Genomic DNA, 27977 nt, shown 5'->3' on the forward strand with positions numbered 1-27977 from the left:
AGAAATTAATAAAATGTATTTCAATAATAAATAGCTTGTCTGAGGTTTGTTTGAATGTTTTTGGTGTGCATTCATTTTTTTTGTTTTGGTGCTTTTACTGTGTCCTTTTAAGCAGGTTGCACACCAGAAGCGCCACTCGGCCCCGCGACACTGCGTGCGCATGACAGTTTAAAGTATCACACACCAGACGCGCACATTCGCATGATATTTAACATGAAACTAATCAGATGGCGCTCTGTGGCGCGGCTGAAATATGAACTGAGTCCTGAGTCGAGGCTGGTCGCCGCCGACTTGCGGCGCCGGTGTGTGAAGCGCCTGATAAAAACCTATGTTTAGAATTCTAAAATGCATGGCGCTGCGTGGTGTTGCGCGTCGCTGAGCGGCGCTTCTGGTGTGCGACCTGCTTTAGGGTGCACTCACACTAGGCTGTGTGAAACCATGTGTCCCAGTTTGTTTGACAAATGTGAGTGCTCCAAATCATGGCCAGGAGTGGTTCAGTTGGCTGGCCCTGGCCCAGCTGGAAAAGGTGTGCCAGAGCACGGTTTGGTTGGGCTTTGGCGTGGTATGCTTGTAGTGTGAGTGCAAAGCGCATCTGAGCCCGAATTTGAGAATGCAACACCATTTTTAAGGGACTGTTTCAGATGGATTTATAAATCATTTTCAATTTTAAATACCCTCAAACTGTCATAGTTTATTAAAAACTCTGCTGAGACGTCATCGACTTTCGCTTTAAGATTTAAAGGGCTAGCGTTGCACCAGACCTCCGTAAGTGGTGTCGTTTGAAAGTGTAGAATCTATAGTTTATGCACATATGCATCTCTTTAGTTTTTATTCTACTGTATAAAAGTTTTACACTTATTTTTTTACACTTATTTACACTTAAATACACAGTATTTTGGATACCCGAGCTGGCTATTTTACATTGGTTCATTTTCATATTTTTTTATATGACACATGTACAAGTTATAGCTCAAATGAAAGCTCTTGCCGGTGCTCATACAGTTCTAGCATCCTTTTTACTGAATTATATTCATATTCCAAAGAGTTGTTGAATGAATTGTGGTATTTCCATGGCGCAGAAATGTAAACAATACATTCATGATCACTAAGCAGCCCCAGATAGCACAGAGAGCTGTCATCTCTTACCTTATGCTGTGTGCTTCAGGGCCATTCTCCTCTGTTTTTGAGGTGATGTGCATAAGTAATCCTTTTCTGACGTGGTCCAAACACAGTGAATTATGTTTGATCAAACAAAAGATTAGTGAAATATGTAAACAATGATCGGTCTCTGTGGCTTGTACAGCACCTCTCATCAGTTGGAATACGATAACTTTTGCATAGATTATGGTAGAGAAATTTTTCTTTTTTCCTATGATTACAGATATGTGCACGAACCACCAAAATTAAATACAGCACGCTAGACCACACAGAACCTAAAAGGTACACTTTCAAATTTGAGTTTCTAAAAAAAAAAAAAGCGCCTCTTTTTTAGGTGTTTATATATATTATTATTATAACACAGACGACATATACAGTTATTTTAAACACGTTCAATAGTGTTTTATGAAAATTCAAAGGGTTTTCTTTAAAATGATACCAAATTTTTGCTGTTACACCTCTGCATGTGGATTTGGGAAGCTTTTAAATTTGGGTAGGCAAAATCCAGGCGGAAATCCCAAAATAGCAGCAGAGTTTAAGTGGTTAAAGACCCATTGCTGCACATCAGCTGCCACCTTCAGCAAACCTCCTAATACCTGCAGCACGAGAACTTTCATGAAAATTTATGAGCGTCAAAAGTGGTGGATCTGATCAGCGACATATTTGACTGCGTTTCCCTAAGCAATATAACTAAAGCAATGTCCACTGCTGAGCGACAGCGCTTCTCTGCTGTTAAACTGAACAGTCACATCATCGATGATGTAAGCGTGCTCAGAAGGTAAATAATGTATTGTGCTTGCAGGCCGTCGGGGGAAAGGGGATGGGGGACAAGTATGCTTTGGCACGGTTCAAAGCAACCATGTCTAGTGTGAGTACTGCCTTAAATGGGATTGGTTTTGGGAGGCACTAATATATTCAGATTCCTTGTTTCTTCTGAAGGTCAGGTAAAAGGATCCGTGTTTGTCCTTTCATCGAATGCTGTAATTGTGTGCCTGTGCTCCCCAAAGAAACAAACTTTTAAATAAAACACACAAACGCACAATTTGAGTTCCAAACATTTACTAATCCTTGAATAACAGCTGAACAAAATGATAGCAGTAAATAAATTAGTTTTTCAAAGCCCGAACGAGGCCACACACACTAACTGAGCTGCTCTCTGTACCAGAGGCAAAGAATTAAAATGACAAACATGACTTAAATGCACATAAATTCACTTCATTCAACAACATAAATTATATTAAAGCCTAGAACACACAAGAAGACAGAAGCTCATTGTCCTTTCATGCCTTATGTCAGTGAAAACAACTCTCGCATGTGTATGAATCCCATGTGATCTGTTACTGTAGTTTGACCATTTATAAAAGATCTACTGTGAGGGAAGTAGTGTTTACAGTAAGCGCACACCCTTTCAGCTTCAATTACACACTTGCTCAACATACCTGCAAGATATAGTCACTAGAACTGCTATTTCTCAAACAGTTTACTGTTGGTTTAAGGCAGGGGTGTCCAAACTTTTTGGGCCGAGGGCCAGATGCAAAAAAAACAACGTTGTCGCGGGCCAAATTTTACACACATCACACAGACACGCATATATATATATATATATATATATATATATATATATATATATATATATATATATATACAGTTGAAGTCAGAATTGTTAGCCCCCGTTTATTTTTTCCCCAATTTCTGTTTAACGGAGAGAAGATTTTTTTCCACACATTTCTAAACATAATAGTTTTAGTAACTCATTTCTAATAACTGATTCATTTTATCTTTGCCATGATGACAGTAAATAATATTTGACTAGATATTTTTAAGACACTTCTATACAGCTTAAAGTGACATTTAAAGGCTTAACTAGGTTAATCAAGTTACAAGTTAAGGTAATTAGGCAAGTTATTTTATTACAAGGGTTTGTTCTGAAGACTTAAGGGGCTAATAATTTTGACCTTAAATGGTTCATAAAAAAATTAAAACCGCTTTTATTCTAGCCGAAATACAACAAATAAGTCTTTCTCCAGAAGAAAAAATATTATCAGACATACTGTGAAAATGTCCTTGCTCTGTTAAACATCATTTGGGAAATATTTAAAAAAGAAGAAATAAATCAAAGAGGGGCTAATAAATCAGACTTCAACTGTGTGTATATAGATAGATAGATAGACAGATAGATAGATAGACAGACAGACAGACAGACAGACAGACAGATAGATAGATAGATAGATAGATAGATAGATAGATAGATAGATAGATCATAACAAGAACTGCTGCTTAATTGAATGCATGTAATAGCGACACCCGGTGGTTATTTATTGAATTACGATCATTTTTGTATAGCGGGCCAGATTCTATTGATATTTATAAAAAGCCTCGCGGGCCGCCACAAAACTGATTGCGGGCCGCAGATGGCAAGCGGGCCGTAGTTTGGACACACCTGGTTTAAGGGGATTAATTCAGACAAAAATGAGTTCTGTTATTAATTTCTAAAGGCTTAGTGGTTAGCATGTAGCTGGTTTGAGTTCCAACTAGGCATTTCTGTGTGGAGTTCTACCCGTGTTGACGTGGGTTTTCTCCGGATTCTCCGGTTTTCCCCTCAGTCCAAAGACATGCGGTTTAGGTGTCCTGCATAGTTTAGCTCCAACTTTCTTCAACACACCTGCCTGGACCTTTTTAGGATACCTAGAAAGAGCTTGATTAGCTGGTTCAGGTGTGTTTAATAGGGGTTGAAACTAAAATATCCAGGACAAAGGCCCTCCAGGACCAAATTTGGGCAGCCCTAGACTAAGACATAGGTCTCAAACTCAGTTCCACATCTCTGTACAGTTTTGGTCCAACCCTATTCAAACACACATGATCCATCTAATCAGGGTACTCAGGACTACTCTTGAACACCTTAATTAGTTGGATCAGGTTTGTTTGAATAGGGTTGGAACAAAAAAGGAATTAAAATCCTCCAGGAATTTGAGAAGTTTGAGACTTATGCCCTAAGACAGGGGTGGCCAACCCTGTTCCAGGAGAGCCACCTTCCTGCAGATTTCAGTTCCTACCCTTATCCAACACACCTGAACCAATTAATTAGGACCTGAACACCACGTGATAATTACAGGCAGGTGTGTTTGATATGGGTTGCAACGGAAATCTGCAGGAAGGTGGCTTTCCAGGGACAGGGTTGGCCACCCCTGCCCCAAGACGTTTGTCCATTTTAATGAGCTGTGTAAAGTCCAGAAAAACAAACCAAAAACCTTGTCAAGACATTGCATTGACTTCGGTGGTTCAACTTGAATCATACAAAGCTCCAAGAACACTTGTGCAACCACTGAACTCGCATGACATAGGACCGTTGCTGCCTATGGAGGATGAGGTCTAAACAAAGGGTCTCCGGGGATTGGAACAACATAAGGGTGAGTAATTAACAACAGAATTTTCATCTTTGGGTTAACCAATCCTTTAACGTGACTCCATAATTTTGTTTCCTCTATATTTAATAATACCAACCCTTTCTCAAACGCATTCATACAAACACACTGACCCTGAGAAACACAGTAAGTAATGTCACAGTTTCAGCATAACAAATGCCTTCACAAACACTCTAGATCACTTCAAAATTGAGTGTCCTTCCTGTTAAACTACAACATAAGAGCAAACATCCTCCTAGAACAAGCACACACACAACTAGCACAACATACACTCTGTAAAAAGACATGTATACTTTTACTCAATCCCATTTCGTGAATTCTGTGTTGGGTTGTGTTGCAAGTTTCAACAAGAAAGTAGCTTCCAAACCATACCTCTTGTTTCATGCTCTGTTTTTTTTATATCTACTTTAAGAAGCAACTGAGGGTTTAAGACCATCATTTGCAGACAAGATACTTTGAGAAGGGGTTTGTACAGTCTTGCAGTTGCCCTATGTTTCTAATTGTGCTCTCACCATTACATTCAATCTTTCAAAATCGGCACTGTTTCCAAAAGGAAGTCCTAAAAATTAGCATCTTGTAAACCAGGTGTGTCAAACTCTGTTCCTAGAGGGCTGCAGCCCTGCACAGTTTATTTCCAATACTGCTTTGATACACTTACCTGGAGGTTTAAAACAAGCCTGTAGTACTCCGTTTTATCAGGTGTGTTTAATTAGGGTTAATTAGGCTATTCTGTGCAGAGCTGTGGCCCTTCAGGAACTAACTTTGACACCTGTCAGTTCAGTTCACACACTCTTTTCTTGGGTTACCTGACCCTACTAGCCCTGTACTTAATATTCCTACCCTTGTGTTCACTACGCAGTAAGTATCTTGAAGTTTTGTCTGGCAATTGATTGCATGGTCTAAGAAATTTTGTAAAGTTAAGTTTGTTCCTAATTGGGCATTCAATGGAGAGGTGATTAAAGGGCCTTCAGTTGAGTTGCCAAGATAAGGGAGAAGGGATATAGAGCAGAAATGTCATCTCGTAAACTCATTCCTTGGCCTTGACCCTTGTATCCTTGTTCTTAAACCCATTATCCTTCCCTTTACGTTGACCAAAGAAGACTCAAGGTATTGTTTGGGAAGGGGTTGCATGGTCAAAGAATGTTCTTCAGTTGTCTTTGTTCTTAATTGCATTGCAAAAAAATTTTCCGTCTAAAAAATCTTTCTAAGTTTTAAATGGTCTTAAATGTTACACAAATAAGAGTGTGGGAATGTTGATCAAAGCTCATCTTGTAAACTCCTCCCTTGGCTTACTTCTATTTTGGCCTTTCTATTCTTGTGCTCAATCCCAATATCCGTACATTTATATTCAATAAGGAGGATTCAATGTATGAAAAGAGATGTCCTTCAGTTGTCTTTGTTCCTAATTGGGCTCTTACTTTAATAATGGACATTACAAATAAAGGAGATTTTTTTTTTTTCAGAAACGGGGTCCTATAAAGTTAAAGCAACTTCAGTTGTGTTGCACAAGTCAAACTAATTAACGGAATGGAGACCAAATCTTGTAAACCCTTACTTTGGGTTGCTTCTACTTGGCATTGAGCATTATATTTGTGTGCTTGAACCCAATATCCAATACCCAAAATGATATCCAAGCAAGACTCAAGGTACTGTTTGAGGAGGGGTTTCATGGTAATAGCAAGGTCTTGGATGGTCTTCAACTGAAATCTTTTAGGAAAAGGAAAAACCATTTACTGAAGGTATTTCTAGAGGGTTAAAGGGTCTTCAAGTAACAGCGGATGTAGTGTATTTCTGAGCCTTTATACACTCAACTTCCCCTCTTTGCTGTTAAAAGCAACTAATGTTAGACATTTTTCTTTTTTTGCCAAGTCCAGAGGTGGCAGAGTTCAGCTATTCTCTTGGTCTTCCAAGGCTGCTCTGCTATCCCTACCTTCTTTCCCTAGAAGCCTCCAGTTCTCTTCATTGCCTTTCTCTTAATCAACCCTACGTTGGTCTCAAGAGTACTTGGTATCAGAGATCTTCTTCCAAAGAAGCGTTTTGAGGTTGTTCAGAACAAGGGAATGATGCACCTCCATCTGCGAAGCAAGTCCGCTGAGTGTGACACATGTGCGCAGCTGTTTCTCCAGGTCCTCCCTAAGATCGGATGGTGCTCCGAAGAGCAGAAAGTCTTGTAATAGTGCGCACACCTTGGCCAGGTTTGGTTGCACCACCTCCACGTTGCACTGCCTTGCTAATCGGTCACACGTCGCAGTGCAATCACGTCCATAAGTACAGTCTGCATTAGCCTCACAAGTTCTCCCTCGTAGAAACCCCTTTACTGTTGCCTCTGATGCCAAGCTTTGAAGATCTGCCATCTTGAAGTCATATTTCGCATTGTAGCCAACCCGCCTCGGGCTTGCGTCACATATGTAGAAGCTTCCATACATGCCATGAAACACCTCCTCTACAAACTCTAGCAGGCCAATGGTTATTCTAGCCCTGCGGGGCCATGCAGGAGCGAGCCACTGGTTAAGAGCTATGGCCAGCGCTTCTGGAAACACTGGCTCCAGCCAGCCGGGCACCTCCAGCCTGAAGAGTGCACTGTGTGCCACGTGTTCAGTCACATAAAGGTCCCCACAGTATCCCAGCAGGTGGGGAGCATGCTCTTTATCCTGCAGTGCCACCATTAACACAAATTCATTGATCTGAAGCAAAGCCCACACTGATTTCGCCTCCGCTAATGAAACTTTGCCATCACCGTTGACATCCGCTAAAGAAATCACACGAGTTACAAGCGTGCTAAGAGACGACTGCTCTCCAACACTGTCCTGTGAAGAATGGGAATGAAAGAGAATTAAGAACTTTAAAATACAAAATATAATGTAATAGTCATGAATTATGACTTTCCACTTACTAGCATGTTCACTTTCTTTTATTATATATATGTTATGACCAGAGAAAATATTTCTAGATTTTTCAATGACGAAAAATCATGTCTTATACAATATAATTTTCTATAATTTTAGGATCTTTTCCTGGAAGATGAACAAAAAAAATTCAATTTTAGGAGTATTGACAGACAAAAAAGTCATTGAGATCTTTAAATTACAGTCTGTTTCAGCATTACAGATGAATAGCCATTTACAGCATTTGGTGTGGGTTGTGTTTAAGTGTGTGTTTGTCTTTTCTCCCCAGTGACACTGGAAGTGAGTGTATTGTTCTGACTGTGACCTTTTCAAGCTCCTTCAGTTATTTTTGGCCTCTCTTCCATGTTACCCCACTCCCTCCCCTGTTCTCTCTCTTCGTTTTCACCCTCCTACAGGGGACCTTCAGGAACTGCCGAAAGCTGAGGGTTACTCATTCATTAGCTTTGCTGTGCAGGACATAAGCATCTCTAATAACAGTTACAACTATAGGACTGTGTGATTTGAACACTGCAACTGGAGACACTCCAGCAACAGCTGTTATCTATATCACTCAAGGTCCCGGTATACTTCAAATCGAAAAAAGAACTGAAATGGCATCATTTTAAGCAAAGGCCAGACAAAAGGAAGTTCATAACAGTAGTTCAAAGCAGGCTACCAAAACAAACTAGTTTTGGGGGAGATTGTTTTGGTCTTGAACACCTTTGAGCTACTATTGGACGTGCTTCGAATCCATGCAGTTCAGAGTCAGACAGGAGAAAAACATCCAGCACAATGAAACTAAGGATGCTTTCACACCCGTGAATCGATTCAGTTGTTCCAAAACAGAGATTACAAATGTTACATTGTTGCTCTTGGAGCCATTCGCTTTTACACTGCAAAGTTTCCAATCGGACCAAAAGAGCTAAAACAAGTCACGTGTGAGTAAACTCTCCTCACATTGGTCAGAGTGTCGGGGTTTATTTTGCAGAGTCCCGCTCAGCTGTCAGGAGAGGTGGTGGTTTGGTGGTGTTTGACAAGGTGCACGCGAAGAGAGGGAGATGCGCGATTACCGGGAGATTATCACTTGTTTGCGGGCATCCAGAGACTCGCGAAACTTCCCGCCCTACTCATAATTCTCTCTTCATATAGCCGTCTGCCTATTACATATCCATAAAACACTGTGATGTAACCGCGCTCGGATCGTTTGCTTTCTCACTGCAATCGATCCGCTCCTTAGTTCGTTTCAATCGAGACGAGACCACCTCATTCAAGCGATCTCGGAGCAATTGATTTGGCGCGAATCAGAGAGCGATTGGTGGATTCACATATGCCAAACGAACTGCGCTAACTGGGCAAACGAGACAGGTTCCGAAACAAAAGTGTAGGTGTGAAAGCACCCTAAATTAGCAACATGAACAAACTGGAGAGTCAAGTCAAAAAGCTGGTACTGATTGCACAAATCTCATCTCATTTTCATTTGTTTTTCCGGGGCCGGGTTGCGGGGGCAGAAGTCTCCAGCTCCCCCGGGGGGATCCCTAGGCGTTCCCAGGCCAGCCAAGAGACATAGTCCCTGCAGTGTGTCCTAGATCTTCCCTGAGGCCTCCTCCGGGTTGGGACAAGCCTGGAACACCTTCCTAGGTAGGCGTGCAGGAAGCATCCGAAACGGATGCCTGAGCCACCTCAGCTGACTTCTCTCGATGTGGCTTGCACAAACATGTTGTACTATTCACATGTAATTAGATGCGTGAACATTTTAAGTTTACTCGCTTTATTCGCGTGTAAAATTCACTTCAAGACAGATGCGGCTTTGCGTCATGGCAGGAGTGTCTGTCGGCCGACAACTCCAGTTTCATTGCTAATGGCTACCATGGATTTTATCAAAAGATTAATAGTGTCTTAGGAAGGCTGAAAAACAACATATATTCATTCGGCGCTGTGTCTTGGTACATCGGATCCTTTGGAGGTGCACCTAGCTCTGTGGGTTCATCAACTCATTCAGAAGCTGCACCTGGATGACAGACACTTTCAATGGTACTTCTGACTGAATTTGATGACCTGTTGTCCCTTGTCGGCAGGGTTTTTTCCTTTGGGACACCAACTGCAAACGCTACATCATAATCACGCCCCCACTAAAGCAAGCTTCTGATTGGTTAACATGGTATGAAATCTGCCACAGTTCTAATTTTTCAACTAGAGTGATTTGCATGTCAAACACCCGAAATTCTCAATTCGTGCGAATTCGCACATCTGATGGCGTCTCTGCATTGACTTAACATGCAAATCACTTGTGCTTTATGGTTCATCTACATCTGGTGTGAACATACCATCACAGTATTACCATTGTTGTTGTGTTTAGGAGTCCACTTGAGCGGTGTGAGACATTTACAACCCCTACTGCAGCAAAGGGCTGTCAGAAGGTTTAAAAACAGTATACTTACTCAACTTCTTTTTGGCCTCAAACAAAAAATAACAGTTTGAAGTATACCAGGGCCTGAACACTCTTTTTCAATGAATGCAAATGCCTTAAATGTAGTCCTGAGTATTCTTCCAGGAACGAGCACGCTACTATATCCTGAATTCTAGTAGATTGAGGTACCTTGAGGAAGGCATGCAGCATCGCTCTGAATTCATCCATGGACGTTCCGCGAGTGGGTTTGTCGTAGAGGTTGTTGTCATGTCGTAATGGAGAATCAAGACCATTTTCTCCTCTAATGCTCTCTTCAATCCCACACTTCACTAACACAGCCTTCTCCTTCCATACAGCACTGTACACCTGCAGCACAAACAATTTTATATTATTGCCTAAAAGGCCATTTGTGTCTTGTATCCAATAAGTGCGTACGTTTTTCATACAACACGTGCATATGTTGTTCTTAAAGTTTCATACCAACTTTAAACTTCTTTTATCTGTTAGTAATTTGAATAATACACTCTCAATATAAGAGCTTTTCACACAACTGTTTGTTTTTGATAATTTGTGCACAGGGATGTTTAGTAAAGGAGACCCATTATTATTTCATTATTCTGTTTTTTTAATTGGTTTTTGTTGTTTACCTGGTGTGTTGGGGATGTTGAAAGACAGTGATGAAGAGACAGAGTTTTCTCCTCACACAGAGATTTACACACTGACCCGGAGATGATCCCTCTACGGTAATGATCGCACTGTAACACAAGCGAGAAAAGAGGCATTTACAAGAAAAGGTAAATACATTTTGTAATCTTTTCTCAATTGATCAAGCAAACAGGTCAGTTCAGACAGAGGAGTTTCATGATGGATTGATCCTTAAGCAGATGAATTCTCCTTCACACCTGTGTGTTCCCCCTTTTTCTTCTCTTTCATTTCTGCTTTCTACAAAAGTGGCTGTTAATTTGCATGTTGCAAAACGAGTTGAAATCCCACTGAGCTTTACCAAGTGTTTAAAAGGACTCACACATATATTTATAGATATTCAGATATATAATCTAAGGTTATACGGTTATATAATTAAACTTTAAGGCTTTTAAAGGGTCATGAAACACCAAAAGACATGTTTTGATTAGTTGACAATCATATATATGTGCCTTGTTGCTAAAAACACTGCTGGGACACATAACAAATGAAAATTGGCTGTTTTTGTGTTGTTTAGAGCAAATTCGTTCTTCCAGTTTGAACAGAAATTTTGAAGCTTTGTAATGGTGATGAGATCCTTCATTCATTCATTTTCTACCGCTTTTCCAGGGCCAGGTCGCAGGTCTGCAGTCTTAGGAGAGAATCCCAGACTTCCCTCTCCCCAGACACTTCCTCCAGCTGCTCGGGGGGATTCCCGAGGCCAGCAAAGAGACATAGTCCCTCCAGCGTGTCCTTGGTTTTCCCCGAGGCCTCCTTCCGGTGGGACATGCCTGAAACACCTGCCTAGGTAGGTGTCCAGGAGGCATCTGAAACAGATGCCCGAGCCACCTCAGCTGTCTTCTCTCGATGTGAAGGAGCAGCAGCTCCACTCTGAGGTCCTCCCGGTTGTCAGAGCTCCTCACCCTATCTATAAGGGTGCGCCCCACCACCCTTCAGATTTTTTTCTTTGTTTCTTAAAATTGAGTTTTCGATCTAAAAATTTTGAAGTTAATATCTACAGTAGGACAAAACTAAATTGCAATACATTCAGATTTTTGAGGAGGGGGTCAGAATAGTAAAAAAATAAGTCAGGATTATATTTATAACATTAATAATTATGAATCTAGAAGGAATAAAAGTGAAGATATAATCTCAGAATTCCAAGTAAAAACTGTCTAAACTAATTTATTCCAATATTCAAGAGTTCACACTTGCTGATGATTGGTAATAAGCGTGTTTGCCAAGATGTCCTAGGAGCCCTAAGCTTATAAGATCCTCGAACCCTGGGCTCCCTCCTGTTAGCAGGATGACAAGGGAGTTTGAGCTCAGGTAGATCTCGAGAACTTCCCCATCTTATTTCTGGCTAATGGCAGATATAAGATGGCTAAGGAGATATACGGCTTGCTAAGAGCTTGACTATGATGCTAGTGATGTAACATTGTGCGCCGAGGCTTTGAAGAATGCATCAAAAAAACAATACATCTTGCAATGGAACAGTGTACCGGAGCTTGATTAATTTTGCCATCATCACGTGATCAGTGACGTCCGAAGCTTCATTTTCGCCAATACCCACGTGACTGCTTCGAATTTTGATTCAAACGTTTAAACACCCTCATGGGTGAGTAAAGTGTGTAGCGAGAGATTAGGCATTGATTACATACGTACGTTTCCAAGCACTACACTGGTCCACCATTAACATATAATAGTAATTTATAGTAAAAAGGTTTTGAACCATACTAAAGTGTATTAGCATATTTCTTTTACAACTATCTTTAAAAAAACACTGCATATCAAAGTATAGTGTTTAAACGGAGTCCAGCTGGGAAGTGCAGCCTGAAAGCCTCACTCACATAGCCTCCTCCTAGAGCAGGGGTGTCAAACGTACGGCCCGATCTGGCCCGCGAGATGATTCTGTGACCTGCACTTTTTCAATAAAATATACTGCTTTTCCAATTGTGTCCACTGGATGGCACAATAGAAAACTGTTAATTTAATCCGATCCAGAAGCCTGAATCAGCGTCAGTTTGACAGCCATCTCAGAAAGAAAGATCCCATCTATACCCTGTCATACCACACCAGTGCTTCCCACACATACACTTTACTTAGACGGGCCACCCAGGTATATTTGGTGTTGACACATGAATAATACTATTATTATCATCCTTTTACACTCTTTTGTATTAGTCCAAGAAAATTAAACATTCGCAATTGATTAATCAGTGGAAGCTCTGCACGTTTCCTACTGCTGGTTCTGTGTGTGTGCGATCTGTCACTCACACAGGAACTCTCACGTGCTCTGCAGACCTACAGAGATGCGCCTTTTCTGCAAAGATGCATCCAACTGTAGTTTCTGAATCTCCTAAAATGTCCAGGATTCAGGTTTTACCTTTGCTTTCTACAGTTGCTGTAATTTGTATGCGTTTTTGCATTACCACTTTGCAGATTATCCCCGCTTAGAACAAGTGGGTGGGTAAAGGACTAGTTCGAATACGATATATGGAAATACTTTTGAATGCCTTGAATTTTACCAGTCATCGGTGGTGTAATGTTACATACCTTATGTGTGAAAACTACAGTAATTGAGTCATTTGTTTATATTACTGTTGTTGTATTACTACATGAAGGAGTTGTTCAGTTGTGAACATTTGACATTATTGCAACACAGTGCTTTCCCACACTTTAAACAGCAGAGGTCCTCGTCGAGCTCTGATTTTGAGAGCTTCAAGTAACGAACCTTTTTCCGATACAATTGAATCGAGCGCTTCACTGGTTCAGAAAGCTTCATTTCACCATCACTATTTGATAATTGGTATGTTTAATTTACTTAGGTTGCCTGTTTTTTGGACTGTAGGAGGAAACTGTAGAACCCGTGGAAAAACCACACAAGCACAGGGAGAACGAGCAAACTCTGCACAGAAATGTCAACAAGTAAAGTAAGGACTTTAACCAGAGACATTCTTGCTGTGAGGCAACAGTGCGAATCACTGGGTCGCCCATTTAGAAAGAGAGGCAGTTCTTCAAGATGAAGATAAGAAACTCGGGTTATTTATAATGAGTAATGCCGAGTTCAGACTGGATGATTTTAGCCCCGATTTTGGCTCGGCGACAGGTTTTGAGAAATCGCCGACAAATGCATGAAATCACAGGCAAATCGCTGCTCGTGCACGTGAGTGACAATCACACAGTATGAACTATCAAAGACGCGATCTGAGAGAATCGCCAATGAGTCGCCGATGCCTGTGAGATATTTGGCGTACTAAATATCTGGAGCTGTCGGCGATTCAAATCATACCGTGTGAATTGAGTTTTGACTGAAAATAACATCAGTGATCGCCTACAGCCAAAGAGAGAGCAGCTTTCACTTGTGTGTGCGTGTGTGTATACCTGCTGCAGGCCAGCGGGAGGCTGGGGGAGAAGTTAAAAGCGCTCTTTTTCGGTTTATTTGGACCCACGAAATGGAGGAAAAGCTAGTGGTGGTTTGACAGGACTCAGGAGCAACTGTGTCTGTTTGACGTTTCATACAGAAAGAAATTAGTTTATTATCAACGTTGAGGAGAAATGGCTAATTCCCTTTAAACCCAGGTGAGCAAACATGTACATTTTCTACCCCATTAAAGGCTTCTTTCTCTTTATGTAGTTAATAACAAAAGATATACTACGTGCTTTTGGCTGTGAGACGTAGTTTGGACGAAGTTGTCGGCGATTCTTCCTATAGTAAAGTCATGCAATGTGAAAGTCCCTGTCGCCGATCCATCTTGCAGTGTGAACAAAGCAGCGACGAAACGCAAGCCCAGATAGTCATGCAGTGTGAAAACATCTGTGACACGACTACTTTGAAAATCATGCAGTCTGAACTCGGCATTAGGATTAATCTGATTGGTGCATCATGTGCTGGCTAATGAGGGACCAGCCGTGAACAATCATAAGCACGTGATCTTCTCAAAATTAGTTTATAAAGAAACTTCACTAAAAATGGAAAGAAAGAAAAGAAGTGTTTCATGCATATTTTATATGTGCCACGTTTAAAAAGACATTTTGGAAAATAAAATGAAGGAAGAAAATCAAAATGAGGAACTTTGGCTTTCGGTGTGAAAATAGATTTTACAGCTTTCATTGTCCCAATAAAACACCATCTATTTCTTCTTCTTCTTTTTTTTTTTAAACTTGTTAAAGGGATAGTTCACCCAAAAATGGTGTAAACATCTTAGTTTCTATCTTCTGTTGAACACAATAGAAGATAATTTGAAAAATGCTCGTTGATGGCAACCTCTGACTTCTATAGCCGAAAGAAAAATACTGCACTGCAAAAAATGCTTTTCTTGCTTAGATTTTTTGTCTTGTTTCTAGTCTAAATATCTAAAATTTCTTAAATCAAGAAGCATTTTCTTGACAAGCAAAACATATTGTCTCGTTTTGAGAAATAATATGCCAATAATAAGTGAGTTTTTCCTTAAAACAAGCAAAATAATCTGCCAATGGGGTAAGCAAAATAATCTTGTTTTTTCTTTTGACGTAAGATTATTTTGCTTACCCCATTGGCAGATAATTTTGCTTGTTTTAAGGAAAAACTCACTTATTATTGGCATATTATTTCTCAAAACAAGACAATATGTTTTGCTTGTCTAGAAAATTCTTCTTGATTTAGGAATTTTCAGATATTTGGACTAGAAACACGACAAAAAAATATAAGTTAAATAATTTTTTCAGTGTATAAGTGCTGTTATCAAGCATTTCTGCATAATCGCACATTTATTTTACATATTTGTTTCATATTTCATCCTTTAGTGATTTAAGGTCCTAATATGTTTTATTAATTTAGCTGAAGTGTATTTATGAATGTAAATGTGTTATTATTTCATATGTTGTAGTTTAAGACATTTATTATGGAAACTTGTCACTTTGAGGAAATGGCGTGTAATGTGTGTGACTTGTTTATGGATTCCCGGATAGACTGACGATGAAGAGACGCATGTCAGTGCTGTGTAAAGTTACATGTGTTTAAGAAGCTTAAAGTTGCTGCTGTCATAAGTCAAAAGGACAGTGAAGAAGACTTTATTAATCCAAGGACCCTCTTTTCATGACAAGCGACCAACGAGGTATTTGTTTTGCTTTTAATGTATTAGATAATCGTAGTTTGTATCATCTCTTATACGTTTGTACTGTGTTCATTTACTTATACAGTTCTCACGGCGTCATGGCGACAGCTGCAAAGCACATAAGGACGACCTTACATAAACGCCCGTTCTGGAGAAACAACCTGTGTCTGTGTTGTTGTGAGGGAGTTACAAATACATTGGAAGTCAATGGGGTCCATCACCAGCATTCTTCAACAGAAGAAACTCAAATAAATGTAAATGATGACAGATTTAATTTTTGACTGAACTATCCCTTTAAGAAAGAATATCTGACTGAGAATGTAAACATCTCACTAAGAAGAAGTTCCTATTTATATCTCAGAGAGGAATACATCATGATTAAAATCACAATCAAGTGTATTGAGCGAACACAAATTTGGTTTCTATAAGAGCATAATTATGAACTTCCAGCTCTCTCGCTTCTTCTTTTTAATCTTCCAGTTCCTCCCTTCTCTCAGGACGGATGTGCAATAACTTCCTGACAGTGACAAACAATACACACACACAACAACAGCATACAGTGCCCTGCACTTTTTAGCAACATTGGTAAATATGAGAAAAGTAGACTATGAAAAAATGTCTAGCAGTTTGATCATCCGGTCTAAATATTACAGGCTTTTTCTTTAAACACTTCTAAACTATTTTTGGTGATGTAAGTGAGTGGTTCTGAAATGAGGGTCGCTTGGGGATTTCCAAAAATCTAATAACTTTTTATAAACTAGTAGAACTTCCATATTTTATCCATAACTAACAAGAGATAAAAAAGGACTAATATTCATTCTTTCATTTTCTTGCCGGCTTAGTCCCTTTATTAATCTGGGCTCGCCACAGCGGAATGAACCGCCAACTTATCCAGCAGGTTTTTACGCAGCGGATGCCGCAGCCGCAACCCATCTCTGGGAAAAAAAGGACTAATAGTTAGATTTAAAAGAAAAACAAAGCCCATCAGCTTTTTTATTTATTTATTTTTTATTTATTTTCCCATTGGATTGCAACCCATAGGTTAAGTTAGATTAACGACACACAAATAGCATCAGTTTCAGCAGATTGATATTACGGCACCATGTTAAACGTTGACACCTTTTCGCCACTCATTACAATTCATTGCGTTTTGTTGTTAATATGTTTGTGTTTACAGTCCTATTGGTGTGTGCGCAGTATTTGTACATTTATTACCACCTCTGAGGATATAGGGGGGTCAGAAGATACTGGCATTGTTATTTTGGGGGTTGCAAGTTGACAATTTTGGAACCCCTGATGTAGATGAGGCTAAATTGTAGATTCAGAGACTTTTGGACCCTCCAAAACAACTGAATTCTGTGATGTTTAATTTTTTAGACACAAAGTCATCTTCCAGGCTGATTAAGTGAAGTTTATTCATAAACTAATTTCGAGAGGATCACGTGCTTATGATTTATCACGGCCAGTCTCGCATTTGCTAATCACTAATCTTCCAATTATATGAGCCCTAAGCCACTATAAATAGCCTCAGTGTTCAGTTCACTTTATCTTCGTTTGGAAGAAACCCCCCTCCTCCCCTATTCTCCTCCTTTACTTGTGATTGGGCGGCACGGCGGTCCAGTGGTTAGCACTGCGAGCCACACAGCAAGAATACTGCCGGCCCTAGTTCCATAGGACCGGTGGGTGTTTCTGTGAGGAGTTTGTATGTCCTCCCCGTGTCCGCGTGGGTTTTCCCCGGGTTCTCCGGTTTCCTCCCACCATCCAAAGACATTCAACATACATACCAATCAAGCTTGTCTAATCCCTTACGTTCCCTTAGCTACAGCAGCAGGGGAGTTCTGAGATCCACCGAGCTCGGGCTCCCTTCTTGCTCTGCCAACGGGAGGAAGCCCCGGGCTCGAGGAGCCCTTGAGCTCGGGGCTCTCTCCCGGGACAGCATGCCAAATAAGCTTTGTAAATCATCAGCTAAGTGTGAACTCTTGAATAACACATTTATAATCACCCTGATGGTGGAAAATGAGCAATTACAGTGTTTTTGCCATTTTCGTAAAGCCACCTCTCAATTTGTGAAACTTAACAACATTTCTCCACAAATCACAGTTGTGTTCTTTGGTTTTCCCCATTGTGATGAATGACTGAGTGAGTGTGGTTTTTGTGTTTCCTCATATTTTAATGTCTGGAAACATTTGAGAAGGAGAAAATAGTAACTACATTTTTGAGTGAACTATCCCTTTAAAAGAAAATAGCACTGATTAATGATAGATACACTGTAAAGAATGCTGAGTTTTACACAATTCCTTCATGTTGTCCCACCACGAATTAAGTTAACTTAATAGTTTTATGTTCAATCAACCTAAATTTGTAAAAACTATTAAGTTGTCCCCTAAAACCAGTAGGAATTGTTATTTCAATTCATTTTAAATAAGTAGTTTAAACGAGCAGCAAAAGTAATTTGAGTCTACTTGAGTCTAATTTGAGTCTGTAAAAAAAAAATGCTGGATTCCACACAATTCATTTGTGTTGAGACAATATGAAGGAATTACACTCATCGGCCACTTTATTAGGTACACCTGTCCAATTGCCTTTTAGCGCAAATTTCTAATCAGCCAATCCCATGGCAGCAACTCAATGCATTTAGGCATGTAGACATGGTCAAGACGATCTGCAGCAGTTCAAACCGAGCATGAGAATGGGGAAGAAAGCTGATTTAAGTGACTTTGAACGTGGCATGGTGGTTGGTGCCAGACGAGCTGGTCTGAGTATTTCAGAAACTGCTGATCTAATGGGATTTTTGAGCAACCATCTCTAGGGTTTACAGAGAATGGTCTGAAAAAGAGAAAATATCCAGTGAGCGGTAGTTCTGTGGGCGCAAATGCCTTGTTGATGTCAGAGGTCAGAGGAGAATGACCAGACTGGTTCCAGCTGATAGAAAGGCCACAGTAACTCAAATAACTACTTGTTACAACCAAGGTCTGCAGAAGAGCATCTCTGAACACACAACACGTCCAACCTTGAGGCGGATGGGCTACAGCAGCAGAAGACCAAACCGGGGGCCACTCCTGTCAGCTAGGAACAGGAAACTGAGGCTACAATTCACACAGGCTCACCAAAACTGGACAATAGAAGATTGGAAAAACGTTGCCTGGTCTGATGAGTCTTAATTTCTGCTGCGACATTCGGATGGTAGGGTCAGAATTTGGCATCAACAACATGAGAGTATGGATCCATCCTGCCTTGTATCAACAGTTCAGGCTGCTGGTGGTGGTGTAATGGTGTGGGGGATATTTTCTTGGCACACTTTGGGTTCATTAGTACTAATTGAGCATTGTGTCAACACCACAGCCTACCTCAATATTGTTGCTGACCATGTCTATCCTTTATGACCACAGTGTACTCATCTTCTGACGGCTACTTTCAGCAGGATAACGCACTATGCCATAAAGCGCGAATCATCTCAGACTGGTTTCTTGAATATGACAATGAGTTCACTGTACTCAAATGGCCTCCACAATCACCATATCTCAATCCAATAGAGCACCTTTAAGATGTGGTGGAACGGGAGATTCGCATCATGGATGTGCAGCCGACAAATCTGCAGCAACTGCGTGATGCTATCATGTCAATATGGATCAAAATCTCAGAGGAATATTTCCAGTACCTTGTTGAATCTATGCCACAAAGGATTAAGGCAGTTCTGAAGGTGAAAGGGGATCCAACACGGTACTAGTAAGGTGTACCTAATAAAGTGGCCGGTAAGTGTAATAGTATTTTGCTTAAGTATGATTTTTCAGTACTCTTTCCACCACTGATAAGATCACACAAAGTTGTTTTTTTGTCAATCACCATGAATCAGCTTCTCACTCTCTGTCTGAACCTGCAGTGTCTATTCTGTGTTGACTGTAAAGTGGCAAGCACTGGCGCTCATGGGACGTCCTGTCATGCATTATGGAGGATGCCGTGACTTACGATGAGCATGGTGCAGACGTGTCCTCTGCAGAGCTCTGAATAGGAGGAGTACTGCATGTAAATCACCCAGCTGGCCACCAGAATCCCAAACCACGCCACCAACAGGTACTTCACCTTCACTGCAGGCAAACGGGCCTAAAAAGAGACAAACAATGTCAACGATAATTAACATGGAATGACAAATAGAAGCGAACGTTTAGATACAGTTGAAGTCAGCATTATTAGCCCTCCTGAATTATAAGCCTGCCTGTTTATTGTTTCCCCAATTTCTGTTTAAAGGAGAGAGGACTTTTCCAACACATTTCTAAACATAATAGTTTTAATAACTCATCTCTAATAACTGATTTATTTTATCTTTACCATGATGACAGAAAATAATATTTGACTAGATATTTTTCAAGACACTTCTATACAGCTTAAAGTGACATTTAAAGGCTTAACTAGGTTAACTAGGCAGGTTAGGGTAATTAGGCAAGTTATTGTATAATCATGGTTTGTTCTGTAGACTATTGAAAACTAATATTGTTTAAGGGGACTAATAATTTTGACCTTAAATGGTTTTAAATGTTTTCAAAAAAATGATATGTTGGCTTTAATTACCTTTTTTATGTCAACAGGTTCCACGTAACCAAGTTAAGTAACCTAAAATAAAGAATATTTATTTGACTGAACTTAAGTTAGTTACATAAAGGTAATGTATTGTTGTTTAGTTCAATTGCTTTAATTTATTTACACTGTTAAAAAAAATCGTTAAATTTACGGAAAAATACCAGCAGTTGTTGCCAGGAATTTTCTGCAAAAATATTAAAGTTTTATAGGACTGTTTAAATTTACAGAAAATAACCCTATTGCATCAACTGATACAATGCTCAGTTCGCAAAAACCCAGTTTAGCTCATAAAAATGTAGTCATTCAATGCACTAAGGTGTTCATGTGTGTACAATTAGCAAACAGATTTTCACTGCATTAACTGCAGTAACTACACAGTTACATTTAAACAAAAGAAGATGCAGCACAACATCAGCTATCCTTAGTTCATATTAGACTTGCACACAGATGCTACTATCCTCCATAATTATTCTAGCCAAAATAAAACAAATAAGACTTTCTCCAGAAGAAAAAATCTTATTAGTCATACTGTGAAAATGTCCTTGCTCTGTTAAACATCATTTGGGAAATATTTAAACAAGAAAAGGGCAAAGCAGTGATGCAGTAGGTAGTGCTGTCGCCTCACAGCAAGAAGGTCGCTGGTTCGAGCCTTGGCTCAGTTGGCGTTTCTGTTTGGAGTTTGCATGTTCTCCCTGCGTTCGTGTGGGTTTCCTCCGGGTGCTCCGGTTTCCCCCACAGTCCAAAGACATGTGGTACAGGTGAATTGGGTAGGCTAAATTGTCCGTAGTGTATGAGTGTGTGTGTGTGAATGTGTGTGTGGATGTTTCCCAGAGATGGGTTGCGGCTGGAAGGGCATCCGCTGTGTAAAAACTTGCTGGATAAGTTTGCGGTTCATTCCGCTGTGGCGACCCCAGATTAATAAAGGGACTAAGCCGACAAGAAAATGAAAGAATGAAACAAGTAAAGAAATTCACAGGAGGGCTAGTATTTATGACTTTTAAAAAAGTATACAATTATTTTCCACATACACAGATGAAGTTTAAAAAAACTACAATAGGATTATCATATTGCCATATTAAATTACGATATTTGTGGTTAAGGTGTTTAATGCATATAGGATATGTGTATGACATCATTTTACCCACCAACACTAGGTTATTTTTATATGTTTAAAATACTCAATACATGAGATATACACTACCGGTCAACTTTGGGTTCTGTGTTTATTTATTTTATTTAATAATTTAAATAAAATTATTCTGTTCATCAAGGCGGCATTTATTAAATATTTATTTAGAACTTACTGTATGATGTTTCAAATTAAATTATTACTCGACTCATTGTTGCTTTTATTACTATTAAAATTAATAATAATAATAGTATTAATAATAATAATTAATATTAGAGTGATTTCTGAAAGATCATGTGACTCTGAAGACTGGAGTAATGACTGGACTCAACAATAAGGACTGCCCGATGGCCGGGGCCAGCGTGAGAGATGCTCGGGACAGTAGAGAGAATCGTTACTGGCTCGATCAGGCCAGTGCTGCCTTGTGACAAAATTTTAATTCGTCTGCGACTATTTGTCAATTGCATGCATATATACAGTCTTAGAATCGGGAAACTATTTGTGATTTTTTTTTTTTGTGAAGTTGTAAACACCATATTGCTTTTAGGTTCCTTTTATCTGATTGGATGTTGTGAGCATGTTATTTTTTTCCACAACCATGTAAAAACCAGTACAGGGAAGAGACGGCAACACCACATTGTGAGGCTATAAGAAAACATCTGTTTCTAACGTTGTGGAAACAGATATTCAATTCAATTCAGCTTTATTTGTATAGCGCTTTTACAATGTAGATTGTGTCAAAGCAGCTTCACATAAATGGTCATAGTAACTGGATCAGGGTAGTTCAGTTTTTAGTGTTTAAGTTCAGTTCAGTTTAGCTCAGTTCAGTGTGCTTTGAAGTCATTATTGAGAGTCTAAACACTGAAGAGCAAATTCATCGATGCGTAGCTTTTCAGATCCTGAACCATGCAAACCAGTGGCGACAGCCGAGAGGGAAAAAAAACTTCACCAATAGGAGAGTGAAGAAAAAAAACCTTGAGAGAACCAGACTCAGTTCGGCACGACCATTTTAATTTCTCCGCTGGCCAAAAGTCTTGTGCATATTTACATGGGTACAACACAACAAAAAAAATGAAGTGATGTTTTGCATAGTTTTCCGTCACTTTTAAGTCCGTCACCTTTTGTTTTGCAATAAAATACCTGCACATTTTCCATACTGCTTTATTTTACTGCTAAATTTTTAAACATTTAAATTCTAGATTTACAGGCAATATTTTGGACACATTATTTAAAATATGTGGCTAAGAATTAGCAATTTTTTTATTTATTTATTTTATTTTCTTGGTGGGGCCAGTGAAAATTTTGGCAGGGCAAGTAAAAATCTGAACCACTGGTCCGGTCGGGCCGGAAGGAAAAATCCTTAGCGTTGAACCCTGAATGAAGCTGAAAATTCATCTTTAAAATCAGCGGAATAAATAATAAAAATTAATCATAAACAGTTATTTTACAGTGCAATAATATTTCACACTTGAACAATTTGTACTGCATTTTTTATTAAATAAATGCAGCCTTGGTGAGCAGGAGAAGCTTATTTTAAAACATTTAAAAATCCTACTGACCTCAAACTTTTGACCGATAGTTTATACATAATAAAACTGAATATTTATATTTGCAATACATTCGCAATGGTGCTGTTTTTTCCGTCTTAAAAAATGACATTATGAAACTCGAGGATGTCACGGTTAGAATTATGTCATAGTGGAGTGTTTTATTTATGCATGTGGTATCTGTGCCACATCAAAAGGTCATCTAAAAAATGGATTTGTGCTTAAAATTAAAATGGGTTTTTAATGTGAACAGTTTCGGCACCTCTGAGAGTAACATAGAGAAACCCACAGAGGGAGAGATATTAGTGCTCATCAACATGTGCCCAAACAAGATTAAACTCCATTAAACTCCCCTCTTGGACAGTTTTCAGGTGTAAAAGGCCAGTGAATGCCAAAGGTTGCAAATGTTCTGTGTGTGCGTGACTCTGTGAAGACACATGTATCTGATTACTGCATGCTGATAAGGACATCTGTTATTAGATCCTTAAATTCAGTCAGTGTGTGGGTGTGTGAGTGTGTTCTTTCAAAAAAAAAAGTCCTGAACACACAATCCAAAGAAACACGAGTATGTGTGAAAGTGAGAGTGTATGGGTGTTTCCCAGTAGTGGGTTGCAGCTGGAAGGGCATCCACTGCGTAAAACATATGCTGGATAAGTTGGTGGTTCATTCCGCTGTGGTGACCCCTGATAAATAAGGGACCAAGACAAAGAAAAGTAATTGTTTCTTGACTCTCAGAGTGCCGATAAATTGTTAACTTGCATTCTAATGAATCACCAGGGACCACAATTTCAGCTAAAAGTCTTCTTTAACTCTTGTGTGCTGTTGAGGATGTGTTCATCCACTCTGAGGGTGCTTTCACACCTACAATTTTGTTTCAGAACCTGTCTCATTTGCCCAGTTAGCGCGGTTCGTTTGGCATATGTGAACAGGGCAATTGCGCTCTGTTCCGTGCCAAAGTAATAGCTCCGAGATCGCTTGAATGAGGCGGTCTTGGCTCGATTGAAACGAACCCTGGAGCGGTTCGATTGCAGTGAGAAAGCGATCCGATCCGAGCGCGGTTATATCACAGTGTTTTATGGATATGTAATAGGCATACGGCTATATGAGGAGAGAATTATGAGTATGGTGGAAAGTTTCACGAGTCTCAGGATGCCCGCAAACGAGTGATGATCTCCCGGTAATCTCGAGTCTCCCTCCCGGTCCTCAAATAGGCATCGTCGCGCACCCTTCTCACCCCTCCCCACCGCATCTCTCCTCAGATACGTCACGCGCGCGCACCCTGTCAATCACCACCAATCCACCACCTCTCCTGACAGCTTACAGCGGGACGCTGCAAAATAAACCCTGACACTCTGACCAATGTGAGGAGAGTTTACTCGCACGTGACTTGTTTTAGCTCTTTTGGTCCGATTAGAAACTTTGCAGGGTGAAAACGAACTGCAACAATGTAACATTTGTAATCTCTGTTTCGGAACAACTGAATCGATTCACAGGTGTGAAAGCACCCTGAATTGATTTTGACTCTTAATTTGGCCACAAACGTCTCTGTGTTTCAGCAAATGGGATGACTTTTGGTGACAACCCCAACTGGGAAAACCACCAACAATCAAGAAAGCATGATCATATGCTGTCATGGCTTTGCAACCAAAAAATGTCATTATATTAGAAGTCAATAGGGCGAAAACAGTCACCAACATAACAAAAGAGTAGAAAATTTGAACAATATACAGAGGTTGGTGTACTACTGGGGGGGGAAAGCACATCTTACAGCCTCAGGATGAGTAAATCAACAACAAATTTGAATAGTTTGTTTTCAACTGAGGAAAGAAAGTCCTACAGGATTGGAGCACAATTTTTCATCCATTTAACACTGATCTGTGTAACCAGAGTTGTGCTTTTGTTTAAGTTCAGATCGAATCCCTGCTGTCGATTTTATCTTGCACAAGAGAAAAGAAAGATGCGTTTGTCATCGGTGGCATGTTCAGCGATGAATCTGACAGAGCTGACCTACAGAGTCTCAAGCGGTCTCACTGCGCACTTATAGTGAGTGCACTTACGAAAGAGGGCTCTTAGTGTGAATCTGCAGAAACACACACTAAACAGTGATGGAAAAACAGTACGTTAAAGGGATAGTTCACTGAAAATTGAACATTCACTGTTAATTTACGCTGTTCTTCCATGACGGGGTTTTCAAACTCAGTTCTGGAGGGCCGGTGTCCTGGAGAGCTTAGCTCCAAGCCTAATCAAACACACCTGAACCAGCTAAAGAAGCTCTTACTAGATATACTAGAAACTTCCTGGCAGGTGTGTTGAAGCAAGTTGGAGCTAAACTCAGCAGGACAGCAGCCTTCCAGGACCGACTTTGGACACCCCTGTTCCAAGATATCTGTCTGCTTTGTCTTTAGTGGATCATAAAAAAAACATTTTAGATATAACTGTGGTCCTTGGTGATTCATAAAATGTAAATTAAAGGTGCAGTCTGTAGTGGTTGAACTAGGTATTGCAGTCTAAATTCAAAATATTGAAGGAGGATTTTTTTTGACATTGCACATGCAGGTTGCCAGATTAAGGAAAGAAAACAGGAAAGAGCATTCTTGATAATCAAGACTTAGCCCTTGTCTACATGAACAGGGGATGTTTTCAAAGCCACATTTTTTGTATGCGGTTCTGCTGTTTGTCCACACAAAAACAGAATATCAGATGACTGAAATCAAGTTTCAAGCATCAAAAAAATAAATAAAATAAGATCAATACAGCCTAATCATTTTGTACATTGCAATATACTGTTTATTACATTTTTCCAAGCAAAAAAAAAAAACTAGAACACATTTTTAGCCTGATTTACAGAATACCCCTGTAGATATATATTTTAATCGAATCTTCTAAAAAGTCATTTGATGAAATATTAAAATGTTGAAGGATCACACTGCACCTCTAAATCTCTTATTAACAATGAAGTGTAGAAATTACCTGTAGACCCTTAGATAATGGATGGAAGAGCTTCAAAAAATGTTAGAGCCTGTATATTTAGCTCAAAAGAGCTTAACTTGTTTTGTTTTATTAATATTTTGTGCAGGTTATACCTAAATAAAACTATGCCATGTTATTACAATGTCAACATATGTGAGCCTGAGCTACAAAACGCTTGAATCCATGAACAATATTGACATATTATTTTTTACAACCATGATGTGCTATTTCAACATCTCTAAACGCTTTCTGACAGTTTTTAACCAAAACATATCGTTTAATTGAGTTTTGCGTAAAATAGTTGTTTGTTTATTCTCCTAAAATAAAACTGAGGCATGTCCTCACAATATGTAAACTCTAACTCTAAAATAAACTCAAATTAAACCTATTGCCACAGATATTCAAGTACTAGTGTTACAACTATCAAATGTTTCCCTTTGTGCAGAATGACGTCCACATTCACGTATCATAGCATTTACTCATTGTAATATTGTGCTTAGTATCATATGACAAATTTAGCCTTCTGACAGAAACATATGACTATCACTGAAGTGTAGAAATGACCTGCAAACCTTTAGATAAAGGATAGAACTTCAAAAAATGTTATAGTTGTTGTATGTTATATGTTATATATGTATTTAGCTTAAAAGAGCTCAATTCGTTTTGTTTTTATTAATATTTTGCAGGTTATACCTACATGAAACTGTGCCATGTTATTACAATGTCAAACAATGTGAGCCTGGGCTACAAAACGCATGAATCCATGAAAGATATTGACATCATTTTTACAAACATGACAATGTGCTATTTTAACACCTCTAAATGCTTTCTGACAGACATTTCCATTACCAAACCTCATAGTTGAATTGAATGACTAAGAATCTAATCAAATGACAGCTGTCTGACAAAAACATGACAAATGGCCATCAATGATGTGTAGAAAATACCTGTAAACCCTTAGATAATGGATGGAAGAGCTTCAAAGGAGGCTATGGTCTATATATTTAGCTTAAAAAAAGCTTAATTCGTTTTGTTTTTATTAATATTTTGTGCTGGTTATACCTACATGAAACTGTGCCATGCTATTCTAATGTCAACATATGTAACCTTAGGCTACAAAACGCATGAAACCATGAAAAATATTGACGTATTACTTTTACAAACATGACAATGTGCTATTTTAGCACCTTTAAACGACATTTCTTCTACCAAACATCGACATTTAATTGAAAAAGCTTCTAAAATAAGCTTCATATTGTTCTCCGTAAAATAGTTATGGGTTTATTCTCTCAAAATAAAGCAGAGGCATGTCCTCACAGTGTAAAATAAACTCTAACTCAAAAATTAAACCCATTGCTACCGATATTTGAGTACTAGTGTGTTACAATTATCGTCGGTTTCCCCTTATATTTGTGCGGAATGACTTCCATGTTCTGCTATCATACGACCCACTGAGCTTTCCGACAGAAACATATGACCAATGGCCATCACTGAAGTGTAAAAATTACCTGTAAACCCTTCGATAAGGGACAGAAGAGCACCAGGTGCACCAGTCTGCGTAAACTCCTCGGCATCTTCACGCAAACGCCGATGCTGATGCTCAACACCAAATGAAGATCCTCTCCAAAATAACACGCCGTCACTTTCTCATCTGCTCTCCCCCATTACAGACGACACGCCTGCGCTCTCCTCCAGCAGGAAAAACACACATTTATCCTGGTATTTTCGTATGTAGTCGGTCGTGAGATGGAGAAACATCCTGAGCTGATGACGATGAGCATGATGATGATGCTCAACTCAAGGACACGCGATCCGGGCATCATCCGCGCGCGACCACATGTGATTTGGATGATGATGGTAATGATTTAAAGAGCTGATCCGACATTTGAAAAGACTGGTGTTTGATTCCGATCCTACAGGACTTGTTTTTTTCCGTCGCACTGTGCGGATTCAGACGGTGAAAGAATGACTGGAGATCAGCTGGAGATTCGGCCTCACTGCGACTCCGCAAAAGCGTCTTAAAGGGGAAGCGAACCTGAATTATGAGCCTGATAGAAAACAAACTGTACTGTCTCTTTAAATAAATAAAATCGATTCAATTTGACTA

At 39.5% G+C, this 27977-nt stretch overlaps 1 protein-coding gene and 2 long non-coding RNA genes across 5 annotated transcripts; 2 read left to right on the forward strand and 1 right to left on the reverse strand.

Moving 5' to 3' along the window:
• Positions 1 to 87: 87 nt before the first annotated feature.
• Positions 88 to 5246, forward strand: LOC141379971 (uncharacterized). The gene is made up of 4 exons (XR_012397127.1): positions 88 to 230; positions 276 to 2654; positions 3609 to 4159; positions 4565 to 5246. It is a non-coding gene; the product is annotated as an uncharacterized lncRNA (long non-coding RNA).
• Positions 2201 to 27841, reverse strand: dipk1b (divergent protein kinase domain 1B). 3 transcript variants are annotated; one of them, XR_012396576.1, is made up of 7 exons: positions 27379 to 27841; positions 19616 to 19750; positions 10520 to 10627; positions 10062 to 10238; positions 4479 to 7387; positions 3599 to 4169; positions 2201 to 2641 (listed from the first exon to the last, which is right to left on the reverse strand). XR_012396576.1 is itself a non-coding variant. In NM_001128738.2 (5 exons), exons 1-5 carry the CDS (start codon positions 27442 to 27444, stop codon positions 6575 to 6577), a joined length of 1299 nt encoding a protein of 432 aa, NP_001122210.1. In that variant the 5' UTR covers positions 27445 to 27534; the 3' UTR covers positions 6477 to 6574. The 3 variants fall into 3 exon arrangements, 1 of the variants encoding a protein (NP_001122210.1); XR_012396575.1 differs by having other exon boundaries at positions 3599 to 7387; NM_001128738.2 differs by lacking the exons at positions 2201 to 2641; positions 3599 to 4169 and having other exon boundaries at positions 6477 to 7387; positions 27379 to 27534.
• Positions 22286 to 27969, forward strand: LOC141379976 (uncharacterized). Its single transcript, XR_012397138.1, has 2 exons — positions 22286 to 25070; positions 25125 to 27969. It is a non-coding gene; the product is annotated as an uncharacterized lncRNA (long non-coding RNA).
• The last annotated feature ends 8 nt before the right edge of the window (positions 27970 to 27977 follow it).

Source organism: Danio rerio, chromosome 21, assembly GCF_049306965.1.
Source record: "Danio rerio strain Tuebingen ecotype United States chromosome 21, GRCz12tu, whole genome shotgun sequence".
Classification (NCBI taxonomy): domain Eukaryota; kingdom Metazoa; phylum Chordata; class Actinopteri; order Cypriniformes; family Danionidae; genus Danio; species Danio rerio.

What these genes read in the sequence shown, in the direction of transcription:
- dipk1b (NM_001128738.2), bottom strand. Translation starts at nt 27,444, where the DNA reads ATGCCGAGGAGTTTACGCAGACTGGTGCACCTGGTGCTCTTCTGTCCC. An exon ending in ACGTCTGCACCATGCTCATC is followed by an intron (nt 10,628 to 19,615) that starts GTAAGTCACGGC and finishes CTTGTGTTACAG; the next exon opens with TGCGATCATTACCGTAGAGG. An exon ending in CAACATCCCCAACACACCAG is followed by an intron (nt 10,239 to 10,519) that starts GTAAACAACAAA and finishes TTTGTGCTGCAG; the next exon opens with GTGTACAGTGCTGTATGGAA.